Here is a 19,376-nt window from a genome sequence, read left to right as displayed (position 1 = left end):
CATACAGTATCTAAACATCTGAAACCTCTTCATACAGTATCTAAACATCTGAAACCCTTCCTCTTCATACAGTATCTAAACATCTGAAACCCTTCCTCTTCATACAGTATCTAAACATCTGAAACCTCTTCATACAGTATCTAAACATCTGAAACCTCTTCATACGGTATCTAAACATCTGAAACCTCTTCATACGGTATCTAAACATCTGAAACCTCTTCATACAGTATCTAAACATCTGAAACCTCTTCATACAGTATCTAAACATCTGAAACCCTTCCTCTTCATACAGGATCTAAACATCTGAAACCCTTCCTCTTCATACAGTATCTAAACATCTGAAACCTCTTCATACAGTATCAAACATCTGAAACCTCTTCATACAGTATCTAAACATCTGAAACCTCTTCATACAGTATCTAAACATCTGAAACCCTTCCTCTTCATACAGTATCTAAACATCTGAAACCCTTCCTCTTCATACGGTATCTAAACATCTGAAACCTCTTCATACAGTATCTAAACATCTGAAACCTCTTCATACGGTATCTAAACATCTGAAACCTCTTCATACAGTATCTAAACATCTGAAACCTCTTCATACGGTATCTAAACATCTGAAACCTCTTCATACAGTATCTAAACATCTGAAACCCTTCCTCTTCATACAGTATCTAAACATCTGAAACCTCTTCATACAGTATCTAAACATCTGAAACCTCTTCATACAGTATCTAAACATCTGAAACCCTTCCTCTTCATACAGTATCTAAACATCTGAAACCCTTCCTCTTCATACAGTATCTAAACATCTGAAACCTCTTCATACAGTATCTAAACATCTGAAACCTCTTCATACGGTATCTAAACATCTGAAACCTCTTCATACGGTATCTAAACATCTGAAACCTCTTCATACAGTATCTAAACATCTGAAACCTCTTCATACAGTATCTAAACATCTGAAACCCTTCCTCTTCATACAGGATCTAAACATCTGAAACCCTTCCTCTTCATACAGTATCTAAACATCTGAAACCTCTTCATACAGTATCAAACATCTGAAACCTCTTCATACAGTATCTAAACATCTGAAACCCTTCCTCTTCATACAGTATCTAAACATCTGAAACCTCTTCATACAGTATCTAAACATCTAAACACCTGAAACCATCCCCCCTCTAGTCAGGGGTTTAAATACTGTCTCTGCAGTCTACCAGGGTCTCTAGTCAGGGGTATAAATACTGTCTCTGTTCCTCTACAGTCTACCAGGGTCTCTAGTCAGGGTATAAATACTGTCTCTGTTCTTCTGCAGTCTACCAGGGTCTCTAGTCAGGGGTTTAAATACGGTCTCTGTTCCTCTGCAGTCTACCAGGGTCTCTAGTCAGGGGTTTAAATACGGTCTCTGTTCCTCTGCAGTCTACCAGGGTCTCTAGTCAGGGTTTAAATACGGTCTCTGTTCCTCTGCAGTCTACCAGTGTCTCTAGTCAGGGGTTTAAATACAGTCTCTGTTCCTCTGCAGTCTACCAGGGTCTCTAGTCAGGGGTTTAAATACTGTCTCTGTTCCTCTGCAGTCTACCAGGGTCTCTAGTCAGGGGTATAAATACTGTCTCTGTTCCTCTGCAGTCTACCAGGGTCTCTAGTCAGGGGTTTAAATACTGTCGCTGTTCCTCTGTTCCTCTGCAGTCTACCAGGGTCTCTAGTCAGGGGTTTAAATACTGTCTCTGTTCCTCTACAGTCTACCAGGGTCTCTAGTCAGGGGTTTAAATACGGTCTCTGTTCCTCTGCAGTCTACCAGGGTCTCTGGTCAGGGTTTAAATACGGTCTCTGTTCCTCTACAGTCTACCAGGGTCTCTAGTCAGGGGTTTAAATACGGTCTCTGTTCCTCTGCAGTCTACCAGGGTCTCTGGTCAGGGTTTAAATACGGTCTCTGTTCCTCTACAGTCTACCAGGGTCTCTAGTCAGGGGTTTAAATACTGTCTCTGTTCCTCTGCAGTCTACCAGGGTCTCTAGTCAGGGTTTAAATACGGTCTCTGTTCCTCTGCAGTCTACCAGTGTCTCTAGTCAGGGGTTTAAATACAGTCTCTGTTCCTCTGCAGTCTACCAGGGCCTCTGGTCAGGGGTTTAAATACGGTCTCTATTCCTCTACAGTCTACCAGGGCCTCTGGTCAGGAATTTAAATACTGTCTCTGTTTATCTACAATATTCCAGGGCCACTAGTCAAGGGTTCAAATACTGTCCTCAACTCAAAGTCCCAGCACAGCAAAACAGGGCAGGCAGCACAGTGTATGTTTGTAGAGCAGAGAGTAACAGCGCTCCCTCTGTCACCTCCACCCCGTAACACCAGTGTGTCGTGAACAACATTTGCGAGGTCAACAACAGTGGAATGGTCGGTTCACCTTCAAAATAAAAGTCCCCCACTGAAACAGATGGAAACGGATCCTATTTTTGGAATCGTTCCACACTTGTACTAGATAATGCTAAACACGGTTGGAATGTTGTTATAGAAATTCAACAAAAGACAATAGTTTTACATTTTTTTGTTGAAATTGCAATGTGGACGTATAGTCTAAACAGAATTTAAATGGATACCCCCCCCTGGGCACAGATGTCAATTCAACGCTTAATCCACGTTGGTTCAACGTCATTTCATTGAAATTATGTTGAAACAACGTTGACTCAACCAGTGTGTGCCCAGTTGGTAGTATTGCAATGTAGAGCCTTATCTATGGATCGTGGGTCCATTAAATGGGGTATGAGCCTAATCACTGACACTCACAGAACACAACTGGGGAGACTAGTCACATGTGACAGTGTAACTTTAGATCGTCCCCTCGCCCATACCCGGGCGCGAACCAGGGACCCTCTGCACACATCAACAACAGTCACCCACGAAGCATCGTTACCCATCGTTCCACAAAAGCCGCGGCCCTTGCAGAGCAAGGGGAACTACTACTTCAAGGTCTCAGAGAAAGTGACGTCACCGATTGAAACGCTATTTAGCGCGCACCACCGCTAACTAGCTAGCCGTTTCAGATCTGTTACACCAGCACCACCGCTATCTAGCTAGCCGTTTCACATCCGTTACACCAGCACCACCGCTAACTAGCTAGCCGATTCACATCCGTTACACCAGCACCACCGCTAACTAGCTAGCCGATTCACATCCGTTACACCAGCACCACCGCTAACTAAGCTAGCCGTTTCACATCCGTTACACCAGCACCACCGCTAACTAAGCTAGCCGTTTCACATCCGTTAGACACTCATATTACTATCGTAGCTCTTAAAGACAAACAGTTGTGTTCTGTGAGTTTTTCTGGGTATCTGTACTTGACTTGACTATTTACATGTTTGACTACATTTACTTTTACTGAATTACATTCCTAAAGAAAATAATGTCTTTCTTTTTTTAAACTCCATACATTTTTCCTGACATGCACAAGTACTGGTTTCATTTTGAATGTTTAACAGGACAGGAAAACGGTCCAATTTATGCACGTATCAAGAGAACATGGACTCAAACGGATCTGTACAGACCCAGTGCACTACTTTTGTGAAGATATATATTTTTATTTTATTTTGAAGGCTTTTGTTGCTCATGTTAATGTGGTTCACGACACACACGTCTCCCTCCTCTCCTCTCTCCGCTCCCGGTCCAGTCCCAGCTCCCTCTCCACTGAACAGGCGAAAACATTTTCGGGAAGATTAAAGTTTTTGTCGCGGACCTGAGCTGTTCCGAGGATCGGTTTTTACTATGTGGAGAAATAAACCTAGTTTATTAGGAGAATCGGTGGCTTGTTTCATCTTTCTGATGGCGCTTTGCGATGCTCATCGATGTAAGTGAAACGTTATTTTACTTTATGTTGGATAACGGAAAAATGGACTTATGTGGAAAGTAAAAGTACAACTTTGGTGGTTGTTTTACGCTTTTACACAAGATCAGGGGGTGTATGTTTGGTGTTTTTCTTTTCCCAAAGAATTAACGGTAACTTCCATACTAAAATACAATTTATATCCGTCAAAGCCAAATAATTAATTGTAACTTGTTACTAAAAGACAACTTTAATGTGTCGAAGCCAACGCTACTTTTCACAGCATGTTATAAAGTCTGAAACATGTTTTGAGCTGCGTATGTCGACAAAGAGGCAACAGGTGATCGGATGTTTTTACACTGTTCCTGCGGTCCTGGAAGATGAGTGACACCTCCTAGATGATTTATGTTTTGTTTTTAAAAAACAAAATTGCTTTAAATAATTTGAATAAGACCACGTGTTGAGGGGGGTAATTCCCTGCCAAAACAAGAACAAAGACCTGTTGAAATGGGACTGTTAACTAATCCGTTTAATCTACAGTTTGATCCAAATGATTCATCCATCAAAACATGTGTCAAATATCAATATAGATTCCTATGTGGTCACATACACCATTCACACAAACCCCATTACTACCCCCCCGCTGTCATCACATTGTAATAACGGTGTAATAAAACGCGTGTCGTGTGAGTGGAACTGACGTCATCAGGACTTCGTAACTTCTTGCGTTGTGTTTTTTTTAAAAGAAAGGACAGGTCCCAGCCATCGATCACACAGTTGATTTGGTGTTTATTCTGACTATAGACAGAAGGAAACACATTTAGATGTGCAGGAATCAACCAGTATGTTGACGGCCGAACATTCGTGATTCGTCCGCTTGCATGTCAATATCAGTATTAAGCGGGGAGCTAATGTGACCATTGTAATTAGAGCATGCTAGCTAACTCACTCTTACAGCAATAACATTGAATAAAAAGTTCATCCCAGGAAGCCCCCTCAATATCTAACAGGTACTATACATGTACTGTATACATCTGGACACGTACCTAGTGAACTCCTACACATTGTACATCTGAAAATAGAATACAGTGTTTCAGAACGTGACCTAATGCTAGTGTAATCCATGTGAAATGGCTAGCTAGTTAGCGGTGGTGCGCGCTAATAGCATTTCAATCGGTGACGTCACTCGTTCTGAGACCCTGAAGTAGTTGTTCCCTTTGCTCTGGAGCAATGGGGTGACGATGCTTCGAGGGTGGCTGTTGTCGATGTGTTCCTGGTACGAGCCCAGGTAGGGGCAAGGAGAGGGACGGAAGCTATACTGTTACACTGGCAGGTTAATATCAGACTGGGAGGAGTTTGTTTTGTGATCTCCCCCTATCTGCAAGTGTCGCCGATATCATGACACCTAATTGATATGTAAATTCAACCAACCTGACACGCCTGCTCCCGCTCTCCGTCTCTGGCGCTCGAGGGCGCCAGGCTGCCCATCATTACAGACACCTGCCACCATCATTACGCGTATCTGCCCTCATTGGACTACCCTGGCCTCCTTCATTTTGTTGATTGCCCCTTCTATATCTGTCTGTTCCTCAGTTTGTTCCTTGTGTCAGCATTATCGTCGTTGTGTTTATATCCCTTGTCCAGACGCGGTCCTTGTTTGTTTCCTGTCCGTTGTTTATTAACTGTTAACTCCCCTTGTTTATTAACTGTTAACTCTCCTTGTTTATTAACTGTTAACTCCCCTTGTTTATTAACTGTTAACTTCCCTTGTTTATTAACTGGTTTATTAACTGTTAACTCTCCTTGTTTATTAACTGTTAACTTCCCTTGTTTATTAACTGGTTTATTAACTGTTAACTCTCCTTGTTTATTAACTGTTAACTCCCCTTGTTTATGTTTATTAACTGTTAACTTTCCTTGTTTATGTTTATTAACTGTTAACTCCCCTTGTTTATTAACTGTTAACTCTCCTTGTTTATTAACTGTTAACTCCCCTTGTTTATTAACTGTTAACTCTCCTTGTTTATAAACTGTTAACTCTCCTTGTTTATTAACTGTTAACTCCCCTTGTTTATTAACTGTTAACTCTCCTTGTTTATTAACTGTTAACTCCCCTTGTTTATGTTTATTAACTGTTAACTCTCCTTGTTTATGTTTATTAACTGTTAACTCTCCTTGTTTATTAACTGTTAACTCTCCTTGTTTATTAACTGTTAACTCCCCTTGTTTATTAACTGTTAACTCCCCTTGTTTATTAACTGTTAACTCTCCTTGTTTATTAACTGTTAACTCTCCTTGTTTATTAACTGTTAACTCCCCTTGTTTATGTTTATTAACTGTTAACTCTCCTTGTTTATGTTTATTAACTGTTAACTCCCCTTGTTTATTAACTGTTAACTCTCCTTGTTTATTAACTGTTAACTCCCCTTGTTTATTAACTGTTAACTCCCCTTGTTTATTAACTGTTAACTCTCCTTGTTTATTAACTGTTAACTCTCCTTGTTTATTAACTGTTAACTCCCTGTACTTGTATCCTTGTCTCTCAGCGTCCGTCCTTACACAACCAATATGCATACGTATATACTGTACTCTATATCATCGACTGTATCCTTATGTAATACATGTATCACTAGCCACTTTAACTATGCCACTTTGTTTACATACTCATCTCATATGTATATACTGCACTCGATACCATCTACTGTATCTGCCTCTGCTGCTCTGTACCATCACTCATTCATATATCCTTATGTACATATTCTTTATCCCCTCACACTGTGTACAAGACAGTAGTTTTGGAATTGTTAGTTAGATTACTTGTTGGTTATTACTGCATTGTCGGAACTAGAAGCACAAGCATTTCGCTACACTCGCATTAACATCTGCTAACCATGTGTATGTGACAAATAAAATTTGATTTGATTTGATTTGAATAGAAACGCATAAAACATTGAATACATATTTCTGGAGTTGCAAGTGAAAATATAACCAACCCAGTTACACGTGTGTGTCTCCAGTCCTAACTCAGAACAGGGCCTCCCAGTTTCTGTCTCGGCACCGCAGGGCCAACTCCATGTTTGAGGAGAGTAAGAAAGGTAACCTGGAGAGAGAATGTATCGAGGAGCTGTGCAACAAGGAGGAGGCAAGGGAGATCTTTGAGAACTACCCGGAGACGGTGAGTGGCTCCTGAGGGCCCCTGGCACACTACTTACTAGATGGTCATGTCAGGAGGGACCTGGGGAGAGAGAGAGGATAGTCACTAGATAGTCATGTCAGGAGGGACCGAGGGAGAGGGAGAGGGTAGTCACTAGATGGTCATGTCAGGAGAGACAAAGGGAGAGGGTAGTCACTAGATGGTCATGTCAGGAGGGACCTGGGGAGAGAGAGAGGATAGTCACTAGATGGTCATGTCAGGAGAGACCGAGGGAGAGGGTAGTCACTAGATGGTCATGTCAGGAGGGACCTGGGGAGAGGGTAGTCACTAGATGGTCATGTCAGGAGGGACCTGGGGATAGGGAGAGGATAGTCACTAGATGGTCATGTCAGGAGAGACCTGGGGAGAGAGAGAGGATAGTCACTAGATGGTCATGTCAGGAGGGACCTGGGGATAGGGAGAGGGTAGACACTAGATGGTCATGTCAGGAGGGACCTGGGGAGAGGGAGAGGGTAGTCACTAGATGGTCATGTCAGGAGGGGCCTGGGGAGAGTGTGTGCGTGTGTGTGTGTGTATGTAGCAGACTCAGGTCATTGAACTGTTCCCCCCATCATGTGTTTGTTTACGCCGTGAGGTTTCCCGCGTTGACTAGTATTTAACGTAGCTGAGTGGGATGGAGCGGGGCGTTGACTAGTGTTGACGTAGCTGAGTGGGATAGAGCGGGACGTTGACTAGTGTTGACGTAGCTGAGTGGGATGGAGCGGGACGTTGACTAGTGTTGACGTAGCTGAGTGGGATGGAGCGGGACGTTGACTAGTGTTGATGTAGCTGAGTGGGATGGAGCGGGACGTTGACTAGTGTTGACGTAGCTGAGTGGGATGGAGCGGCACGTTGACTAGTATTTAACGTAGCTGAGTGGGATGGAGCGGGGCGTTGACTAGTGTTGACGTAGCTGAGTGGGATGGAGCGGGACGTTGACTAGTATTTAACGTAGCTGAGTGGGATGGAGCGGGGCGTTGACTAGTGTTGACGTAGCTGAGTGGGATAGAGCGGGACGTTGACTAGTGTTGACGTAGCTGAGTGGGATGGAGCGGGACGTTGACTAGTGTTGACGTAGCTGAGTGGGGCGTTGACTAGTGTTGACGTAGCTGAGTGGGATGGAGCGGGACGTTGACTAGTGTTGACGTAGCTGAGTGGGATGGAGCGGCACGTTGACTAGTGTTGACGTCGCTGACTGGGATGGAGCGGGACGTTGACTAGTGTTGACGTCGCTGAGTGGGATGGAGCGGGACGTTGACTAGTGTTGACGTAGCTGAGTGGGATGGAGCGGGACGTCGACTAGTGTTGACGTAGCTGAGTGGGATGGAGCGGGACGTCGACTAGTGTTGACGTAGCTGGGTGGGATGGAGCGGGACGTCGACTAGTGTTGACGTAGCTGAGTGGGATGGAGCGGGTCGTGGACTAGTGTTGACGTAGCTGAGTGGGATGGAGCGGGGCGTTGACTAGTGTTGACGTAGCTGAGTGGGATGGAGCGGCACGTTGACTAGTGTTGACGTAGCTGAGTGGGATGGAGCGGGACATCGACTAGTGTTGACGTAGCTGAGTGGGATGGAGCGGGACATCGACTAGTGTTGACGTAGCTGAGTGGGATGGAGCGGGACATCGACTAGTGTTGACGTAGCTGAGTGGGATGGAGCAGGACGTTGACTAGTGTTGACGTAGCTGAGTGGGATGGACTAGTGTTGACGTAGCTGAGTGGGATGGAGCGGGACATTGACTAGTGTTGACGTAGCTGAGTGGGATGGAGCGGGACGTTGACTAGTGTTGATGTAGCTGAGTGGGATGGACTAGTGTTTACGTAGCTGAGTGGGATGGAGCGGGACGTTGACTAGTGTTGACGTAGCTGAGTGGGATGGAGCGGGACATTGACTAGTGTTGACGTAGCTGAGTGGGATGGACTAGTGTTGACGTAGCTGAGTGGGATGGAGCGGGACGTTGACTAGTGTTGACGTAGCTGAGTGGGATGGAGCGGGACATTGACTAGTGTTGACATAGCTGAGTGGGATGGAGCGGGACGTTGACTAGTGTTGACGTAGCTGAGTGGGATGGAGCGGGACGTCGACTAGTGTTGACGTAGCTGAGTGGGATGGAGCGGGACGTCGACTAGTGTTGACGTAGCTGGGTGGGATGGAGCGGGACGTCGACTAGTGTTGACGTAGCTGAGTGGGATGGAGCGGGACGTCGACTAGTGTTGACGTAGCTGAGTGGGATGGAGCGGGGCGTTGACTAGTGTTGACGTAGCTGAGTGGGATGGAGCGGCACGTTGACTAGTGTTGACGTAGCTGAGTGGGATGGAGCGGGACATCGACTAGTGTTGACGTAGCTGAGGGATGGAGCGGGACATCGACTAGTGTTGACGTAGCTGAGTGGGATGGAGCGGGACATCGACTAGTGTTGACGTAGCTGAGTGGGATGGAGCAGGACGTTGACTAGTGTTGACGTAGCTGAGTGGGATGGACTAGTGTTGACGTAGCTGAGTGGGATGGAGCGGGACATTGACTAGTGTTGACGTAGCTGAGTGGGATGGAGCGGGACGTTGACTAGTGTTGATGTAGCTGAGTGGGATGGACTAGTGTTTACGTAGCTGAGTGGGATGGAGCGGGACGTTGACTAGTGTTGACGTAGCTGAGTGGGATGGAGCGGGACATTGACTAGTGTTGACGTAGCTGAGTGGGATGGACTAGTGTTGACGTAGCTGAGTGGGATGGAGCGGGACGTTGACTAGTGTTGACGTAGCTGAGTGGGATGGAGCGGGACATTGACTAGTGTTGACATAGCTGAGTGGGATGGAGCGGGACGTTGACTAGTGTTGACGTAGCTGAGTGGGATGGAGCGGGACGTTGACCTCAAGCTGTTGACTGAACACAGACGGACACGAGGCGTCTGCTAATAATGTCTCCTCTCTTTTTACAGGAACACTTCTATCCTCAATATGTCTGTAAGTTTCAACCCTTCTGCACTCTGTTGAAGTCCTGTTTTCAGCCCGTCCCTTTCAGCCAGTCCCTTTCAGCCATGTCCCTTTCAACCAGTCCCTTTCAGCCAGTCCCTTTCAGCCAGTCCCTTTCAGCCAGTCCCTTTCAACCATGTCCCTTTCAGCCAGTCCCTTTCAGCCAGTCCCTTTCAGCCATGTCCCTTTCAACCATGTCCCTTTCAACCAGTCCCTTTCAGCCAGTCCCTTTCAGCCAGTCCCTTTCAGCCAGTCCCTTCAAACCCAGACCACTGTGTTGAAGTCCTGTTTTCAGACATGTTTCCATTAACAACATCTAGCGATATAGAATCTAGCTGACCCTCAGCCACCCGTTCCTCAATGAGTTATCATGTGACTGATGTCAGCTTATCAGCTCATCAGTCATATCATCAGACAACAACCCCACTGTGTTGTCTGTCTGATGATATGTCTGATGTCAGCTAATATAACCCCACTGTGTTGTCTGTCTGATGATATGACTGATGTCAGCTAATATAACCCCACTGTGTTGTTGTCTGTCTGATGTCAGCTAATATAACCCCACTGTGTTGTCTGTCTGATGATATGACTGATGTCAGCTAATATAACCCCACTGTGTTGTCTGTCTGTCTGATGTCAGCTAATATAACCCCACTGTGTTGTTGTCTGTCTGATGTCAGCTAATATAACCCCACTGTGTTGTCTGTCTGATGATATGTCTGATGTCAGCTAATATAACCCCACTGTGTTGTTGTCTGTCTGATGTCAGCTAATATAACCCCACTGTGTTGTCTGTCTGATGATATGACTGATGTCAGCTAATATAACCCCACTGTGTTGTCTGTCTGATGATATGACTGATGCCAGCTAATATAACCCCACTGTGTTGTTGTCTGATGATATGACTGATGTCAGCTAATATAACCCCACTCTGTTGTCTGTCTGATGCCAGCTAATATAACCCCACTGTGTTGTTGTCTGTCTGATGTCAGCTAATATAACCCCACTGTGTTGTTGTCTGTCTGATGCCAGCTAATATAACCCCACTGTGTTGTTGTCTGTCTGATGTCAGCTAATATAACCCCACTGTGTTGTTGTCTGATGATATGACTGATGTCAGCTAATATAACCCCACTGTGTTGTCTGTCTGATGATATGACTGATGTCAGCTAATATAACCCCACTGTGTTGTCTGTCTGTCTGATGATATGTCTGATGTCAGCTAATATAACCCCACTGTGTTGTTGTCTGTCTGACTGATGCCAGCTAATATAACCCCACTGTGTTGTCTGTCTGATGCCAGCTAATATATAACCCCACTGTGTTGTTGTCTGTCTGTCTGATGTCAGCTAATATAACCCCACTGTGTTGTTGTCTGTCTGTCTGATGTCAGCTAATATAACCCCACTGTGTTGTTGTCTGATGATATGACTGATGCCAGCTAATATAACCCCACTGTGTTGTTGTCTGATGATATGACTGATGTCAGCTAATATAACCCCACTGTGTTGTCTGTCTGTCTGATGTCAGCTAATATAACCCCACTGTGTTGTTGTCTGTCTGATGTCAGCTAATATAACCCCACTGTGTTGTTGTCTGATGATATGACTGATGTCAGCTAATATAACCCCACTGTGTTGTCTGTCTGATGATATGTCTGATGTCAGCTAATATAACCCCACTGTGTTGTTGTCTGATGATATGACTGATGTCAGCTAATATAACCCCAGTGTGTTGTTGTCTGTCTGATGTCAGCTAATATAACCCCACTGTGTTGTTGTCTGTCTGATGTCAGCTAATATAACCCCACTGTGTTGTTGTCTGTCTGTCTGATGATATGACTGATGTCAGCTAATATAACCCCACTGTGTTGTCTGTCTGATGATATGACTGATGTCAGCTAATATAACCCCACTGTGTTGTCTGTCTGATGATATGACTGATGTCAGCTAATATAACCCCACTGTGTTGTCTGTCTGATGTCAGCTAATATAACCCCACTGTGTTGTCTGTCTGATGCCAGCTAATATAACCCCACTGTGTTGTCTGTCTGATGTCAGCTAATATAACCCCACTGTGTTGTTGTCTGTCTGACTGATGTCAGCTAATATAACCCCACTGTGTTGTTGTCTGTCTGATGTCAGCTAATATAACCCCACTGTGTTGTCTGTCTGATGATATGACTGATGCCAGCTAATATAACCCCACTGTGTTGTCTGTCTGATGTCAGCTAATATAACCCCACTGTGTTGTCTGACTGATGTCAGCTAATATAACCCCACTGTGTTGTTGTCTGTCTGATGTCAGCTAATATAACCCCACTGTGTTGTTGTCTGATGATATGACTGATGTCAGCTAATATAACCCCACTGTGTTGTTGTCTGATGATATGACTGATGTCAGCTAATATAACCCCACTGTGTTGTTGTCTGTCTGATGTCAGCTAATATAACCCCACTGTGTTGTTGTCTGTCTGATGTCAGCTAATATAACCCCACTGTGTTGTCTGTCTGATGTCAGCTAATATAACCCCACTGTGTTGTTGTCTGTCTGACTGATGTCAGCTAATATAACCCCACTGTGTTGTTGTCTGTCTGATGTCAGCTAATATAACCCCACTGTGTTGTTGTCTGATGATATGACTGATGTCAGCTAATATAACCCCACTGTGTTGTTGTCTGTCTGACTGATGTCAGCTAATATAACCCCACTGTGTTGTTGTCTGTCTGTCTGATGTCAGCTAATATAACCCCACTGTGTTGTCTGTCTGATGTCAGCTAATATAACCCCACTGTGTTGTTGTCTGATGATATGACTGATGTCAGCTAATATAACCCCACTGTGTTGTCTGTCTGATGATATGACTGATGTCAGCTAATATAACCCCACTGTGTTGTCTGTCTGATGTCAGCTAATATAACCCCACTGTGTTGTTGTCTGTCTGACTGATGCCAGCTAATATAACCCCACTGTGTTGTCTGTCTGATGCCAGCTAATATAACCCCACTGTGTTGTCTGACTGATGTCAGCTAATATAACCCCACTGTGTTGTTGTCTGTCTGTCTGATGTCAGCTAATATAACCCCACTGTGTTGTTGTCTGATGATATGACTGATGCCAGCTAATATAACCCCACTGTGTTGTCTGACTGATGTCAGCTAATATAACCCCACTGTGTTGTTGTCTGTCTGATGTCAGCTAATATAACCCCACTGTGTTGTTGTCTGTCTGTCTGATGATATGACTGATGTCAGCTAATATAACCCCACTGTGTTGTCTGTCTGATGATATGACTGATGTCAGCTAATATAACCCCACTGTGTTGTCTGTCTGATGTCAGCTAATATTACCCCACTGTGTTGTCTGTCTGATGTCAGCTAATATAACCCCACTGTGTTGTCTGTCTGATGTCAGCTAATATAACCCCACTGTGTTGTTGTCTGTCTGTCTGATGTCAGCTAATATAACCCCACTGTGTTGTCTGTCTGATGTCAGCTAATATAACCCCACTGTGTTGTCTGTCTGATGATATGACTGATGTCAGCTAATATAACCCCACTGTGTTGTTGTCTGTCTGACTGATGCCAGCTAATATAACCCCACTGTGTTGTTGTCTGTCTGACTGATGTCAGCTAATATAACCCCACTGTGTTGTTGTCTGATGATATGACTGATGCCAGCTAATATAACCCCACTGTGTTGTTGTCTGTCTGTCTGATGATATGACTGATGTCAGCTAATATAACCCCACTGTGTTGTCTGTCTGATGTCAGCTAATATAACCCCACTGTGTTGTCTGTCTGATGTCAGCTAATATAACCCCACTGTGTTGTCTGTCTGATGATATGACTGATGTCAGCTATTATAACCCCACTGTGTTGTCTGTCTGATGATATGACTGATGTCAGCTAATATAATCCCACTGTGTTGTTGTCTGTCTGTCTGATGATATGACTGATGTCAGCTATTATAACCCCACTGTGTTGTCTGTCTGATGATATGACTGATGTCAGCTAATATAACCCCACTGTGTTGTTGTCTGTCTGACTGATGTCAGCTAATATAACCCCACTGTGTTGTCTGTCTGATGATATGACTGATGTCAGCTAATATAATCCCACTGTGTTGTTGTCTGTCTGTCTGATGATATGACTGATGTCAGCTATTATAACCCCACTGTGTTGTCTGTCTGATGATATGTCTGATGTCAGCTAATATAACCCCACTGTGTTGTCTGACTGATGTCAGCTAATATAACCCCACTGTGTTGTTGTCTGATGATATGTCTGATGTCAGCTAATATAACCCCACTGTGTTGTCTGTCTGTCTGATGATATGACTGATGTCAGCTAATATAACCCCACTGTGTTGTCTGTCTGTCTGATGATATGACTGATGTCAGCTAATATAACCCCACTGTGTTGTCTGTCTGACTGATGCCAGCTAATATAACCCCACTGTGTTGTTGTCTGATGATATGACTGATGTCAGCTAATATAACCCCACTGTGTTGTTGTCTGTCTGATGATATGACTGATGTCAGCTAATATAACCCCACTGTGTTGTTGTCTGTCTGTCTGATGATATGTCTGATGTCAGCTAATATAACCCCACTGTGTTGTCTGTCTGATGTCAGCTAATATAACCCCACTGTGTTGTCTGTCTGATGTCAGCTAATATAACCCCACTGTGTTGTCTGTCTGATGTCAGCTAATATAACCCCACTGTGTTGTCTGTCTGATGCCAGCTAATATAACCCCACTGTGTTGTTGTCTGTCTGTCTGATGATATGACTGATGTCAGCTAATATAACCCCACTGTGTTGTCTGTCTGATGTCAGCTAATATAACCCCACTGTGTTGTCTGTCTGATGCCAGCTAATATAACCCCACTGTGTTGTTGTCTGTCTGTCTGATGATATGTCTGATGTCAGCTAATATAACCCCACTGTGTTGTCTGTCTGATGATATGACTGATGCCAGCTAATATAATCCCACTGTGTTGTTGTCTGTCTGATGATATGACTGATGTCAGCTAATATAACCCCACTGTGTTGTCTGTCTGATGATATGACTGATGCCAGCTAATATAATCCCACTGTGTTGTTGTCTGTCTGATGATATGTCTGATGCCAGCTAATATAACCCCACTGTGTTGTCTGTCTGATGTCAGCTAATATAACCCCACTGTGTTGTTGTCTGTCTGATGCCAGCTAATATAACCCCACTGTGTTGTTGTCTGTCTGATGTCAGCTAATATAACCCCACTGTGTTGTCTGTCTGATGTCAGCTAATATAACCCCACTGTGTTGTCTGTCTGTCTGTCTGATGATATGACTGATGTCAGCTAATATAACCCCACTGTGTTGTCTGTCTGATGATATGACTGATGTCAGCTAATATAACCCCACTGTGTTGTTGTCTGTCTGACTGATGTCAGCTAATATAACCCCACTGTGTTGTTGTCTGTCTGATGTCAGCTAATATAACCCCACTGTGTTGTTGTCTGTCTGACTGATGTCAGCTAATATAACCCCACTGTGTTGTTGTCTGATGTCAGCTAATATAACCCCACTGTGTTGTCTGTCTGATGCCAGCTAATATAACCCCACTGTGTTGTCTGACTGATGCCAGCTAATATAACCCCACTGTGTTGTTGTCTGTCTGACTGATGTCAGCTAATATAACCCCACTGTGTTGTTGTCTGATGATATGACTGATGCCAGCTAATATAACCCCACTGTTTTGTTGTCTGATGATATGACTGATGTCAGCTAATATAACCCCACTGTGTTGTTGTCTGTCTGACTGATGTCAGCTAATATAACCCCACTGTGTTGTTGTCTGTCTGATGTCAGCTAATATAACCCCACTGTGTTGTTGTCTGTCTGACTGATGTCAGCTAATATAACCCCACTGTGTTGTTGTCTGTCTGATGCCAGCTAATATAACCCCACTGTGTTGTTGTCTGTCTGACTGATGCCAGCTAATATAACCCCACTGTGTTGTTGTCTGTCTGACTGATGCCAGCTAATATAACCCCACTGTGTTGTTGTCTGTCTGACTGATGCCAGCTAATATAACCCCACTGTGTTGTTGTCTGTCTGACTGATGTCAGCTAATATAACCCCACTGTGTTGTTGTCTGTCTGTCTGATGTCAGCTAATATAACCCCACTCTGTTGTTGTCTGATGATATGACTGATGCCAGCTAATATAACCCCACTGTGTTGTATTTCAGTTTGTCTGGGTTCACATCGTGTGGGCATCAACAACCAGAACTCTGGAGACTCCAACGTCCCTTCAAACCTCAGAACCTGTGTCAAAGGTTGGTAAAGGTTAGAGACGGTTGTTGGGGTTCAGAGGTCAGGGTTACGGGTTGGTTTAGAGAAGGGTTGTCAACTAAAATAATTCCCCGCCGGCCTCATTTAGTCTTCAATGAGGTCCGTAGTTTAATTTAAAGTTGTCACCTCCATATTTTTTCACCACGGGCCGTATATTTGACCCCCCTAGATTAGTGGTAGGATGCTGGCCCACGGGTCGTATGTTTGACCCCCCTGGTTTAGTGGTAGGATGCTGGCCCACAGGTCGTATGTTTGACCACCCTGGTTTAGGGGTAGGATGCTGGTTGAGTGGTCGTATGTTTGACCCCCCTGGTTTAGTGGTAGGATGCTGGCCCACGGGTCGTATATTTGACCACCCTGGATTAGTGGTAGGATGCTGGCCCACGGGTCGTATGTTTGACCCCCCTGGTTTAGGGGTAGGATGCTGGCCCACAGGTCGTATGTTTGACCACCCTGGTTTAGGGGTAGGATGCTGGTTTAGTGGTCGTATGTTTGACCCCCCTGGTTTAGTGGTAGGATGCTGGTCCACGGGTCGTATGTTTGACCCCCCTGGTTTAGTGGTAGGATTCTGGCCCACGGGTCGTTTTTTTTTTTATTTTTATTTCACCTTTATTTAACCAGGTAGGCTAGTTGAGAACAAGTTCTCATTTGCAACTGCGACCTGGCCAAGATAAGGCATAGCAGTGTGAACAGACAACACAGAGTTACACATGGAGTAAACAATTAACAAGTCAATAACACAGTAGAAAAAAGGGGAGTCTATATATACATTGTGTGCAAAAGGCATGAGAAGGTAGGCAAATAATTACAATTATGCAGATTAACACTGGAGTGATAAATGATCAGATGGTTATGTAAAGGTAGAGATATTGGTGTGCAAAAGAGCAGAAAAATAAATAAATAAAAACAGTATGGGGATGAGGTAGGTGAAAATGGGTGGGCTATTTACCAATAGACTATGTACAGCTGCAGCGATCGGTTAGCTGCTCAGATAGCAGATGTTTGAAGTTGGTGAGGGAGATAAAAGTCTCCAACTTCAGCGATTTTTGCAATTCGTTCCAATCACAGGCAGCAGAGAACTGGAACGAAAGGCGGCCAAATGAGGTGTTGGCTTTAGGGATGATCAGTGAGATACACCTGCTGGAGCGCGTGCTACGGATGGGTGTTGCCATCGTAACCAGTGAACTGAGATAAGGCGGAGCTTTACCTAGCATGGACTTGTAGATGAGCTGGAGCCAGTGGGTCTGGCGACGAATATGTAGCGAGGGCCAGCCGATTAGAGCATACAAGTCGCAGTGGTGGGTGGTATAAGGTGCTTTAGTGACAAAACGGATGGCACAGTGATAAACTGCATCCAGTTTGCTGAGTAGAGTGTTGGAAGCAATTTTGTAGATGACATCGCCGAAGTCGAGGATCGGTAGGATAGTCAGTTTTACTAGGGTAAGTTTGGCGGCGTGAGTGAAGGAGGCTTTGTTGCGGAATAGAAAGCCGACTCTTGATTTGATTTTCGATTGGAGATGTTTGATATGGGTCTGGAAGGAGAGTTTAGAGTCTAGCCAGACACCTAGGTACTTATAGATGTCCACATATTCAAGGTCGGAACCATCCAGGGTGGTGATGCTGGTCAGGCGTGCGGGTGCAGGCAGCGAACGGTTGAAAAGCATGCATTTGGTTTTACTAGCGTTTAAGAGCAGTTGGAGGCCACGGAAGGAGTGCTGTATGGCATTGAAGCTCGTTTGGAGGTTAGATAGCACAGTGTCCAAGGACGGGCCGGAAGTATATAGAATGGTGTCGTCTGCGTAGAGGTGGATCAGGGAATCGCCCGCAGCATGAGAAACATCATTGATATATACAGAGAAAAGAGTCGGCCCGAGAATTGAACCCTGTGGCACCCCCATAGAGACTGCCAGAGGACCGGACAGCATGCCCTCCGATTTGACACACTGAACTCTGTCTGCAAAGTAATTGGTGAACCAGGCAAGGCAGTCATCCGAAAAACCGAGGCTACTGAGTCTGCCAATAAGAATACGGTGATTGACAGAGTCGAAAGCCTTGGCAAGGTCTATGAAGACGGCTGCACAGTACTGTCTTTTATCGATGGCGGTTATGATATCGTTTAGTACCTTGAGCGTGGCTGAGGTACACCCGTGACCAGCTCGGAAACCAGATTGCACAGCGGAGAAGGTACGGTGGGATTCAAGATGGTCAGTGATCTGTTTGTTGACTTGGCTTTCGAAGACCTTAGATAGGCAGGGCAGGATGGATATTGGTCTGTAACAGTTTGGGTCCAGGGTGTCGCCCCCTTTGAAGAGGGGGATGACTGCGGCAGCTTTCCAATCCTTGGGGATCTCAGACGATATGAAAGAGAGGTTGAACAGGCTGGTAATAGGGGTTGCGACAATGGCGGCGGATAGTTTCAGGAATAGAGGGTCCAGATTGTCAAGCCCAGCTGATTTGTACGGGTCCAGGTTTTGCAGCTCTTTCAGAACATCTGCTATCTGGATTTGGGTAAAGGAGAACCTGGAGAGGCTTGGGCGAGTAGCTGCGGGGGGGGGGGGAGCTGTTGGACGAGGTTGGAGTAGCCAGGCGGAAGGCATGGCCAGCCGTTGAGAAATGCTTGTTGAAGTTTTCGATAATCATGGATTTATCGGTGGTGACCGTGTTACCTAGCCTCAGTGCAGTGGGCAGCTGGGAGGAGGTGCTCTTGTTCTCCATGGACTTCACAGTGTCCCAGAACTTTTTGGAGTTGGAGCTACAGGATGCAAACTTCTGCCTGAAGAAGTTGGCTTTAGCTTTCCTGACTGACTGTGTGTATTGGTTCCTGACTTCCCTGAACAGTTGCATATCGCGGGGACTGTTAGATGTTAGTGCAGTCCGCCACAGGATGTTTTTGTGCTGGTCGAGGGCAGTCAGGTCTGGAGTGAACCAGGGGCTATATCTGTTCTTAGTTCTGCATTTTTTGAACGGAGCATGCTTATCTAAAATGGTGAGGAAGTTACTTTTAAAGAAAGACCAGGCATCCTCAACTGACGGGATGAGGTCAATGTCCTTCCAGGAT

At 44.9% G+C, this 19,376-nt stretch overlaps 1 protein-coding gene across 1 annotated transcript in view; it reads left to right on the top strand.

Annotated features, from left to right (window-relative positions):
* Positions 1 to 3,621: 3,621 nt before the first annotated feature.
* LOC139412751 (vitamin K-dependent protein S-like) overlaps positions 3,622 to 19,376 on the top strand; it is a 36,997-nt gene continuing 21,242 nt past the window's right edge. The window contains exons 1-4 of the mRNA XM_071159437.1: positions 3,622 to 3,839; positions 6,833 to 6,990; positions 9,943 to 9,967; positions 16,216 to 16,302. Coding sequence (XP_071015538.1) covers positions 3,758 to 3,839; positions 6,833 to 6,990; positions 9,943 to 9,967; positions 16,216 to 16,302 — 352 coding nt within the window. The 5' untranslated portion in view covers positions 3,622 to 3,757. The remainder of the gene's footprint in view (positions 3,840 to 6,832; positions 6,991 to 9,942; positions 9,968 to 16,215; positions 16,303 to 19,376) is intronic.

Source organism: Oncorhynchus clarkii, chromosome 7 (assembly GCF_045791955.1).
Source record: "Oncorhynchus clarkii lewisi isolate Uvic-CL-2024 chromosome 7, UVic_Ocla_1.0, whole genome shotgun sequence".
Lineage (NCBI taxonomy): Eukaryota > Metazoa > Chordata > Actinopteri > Salmoniformes > Salmonidae > Oncorhynchus > Oncorhynchus clarkii.
Note: the sequence above shows the minus strand (reverse complement) of the source record. Positions and strands in the feature narration are given on the sequence as shown.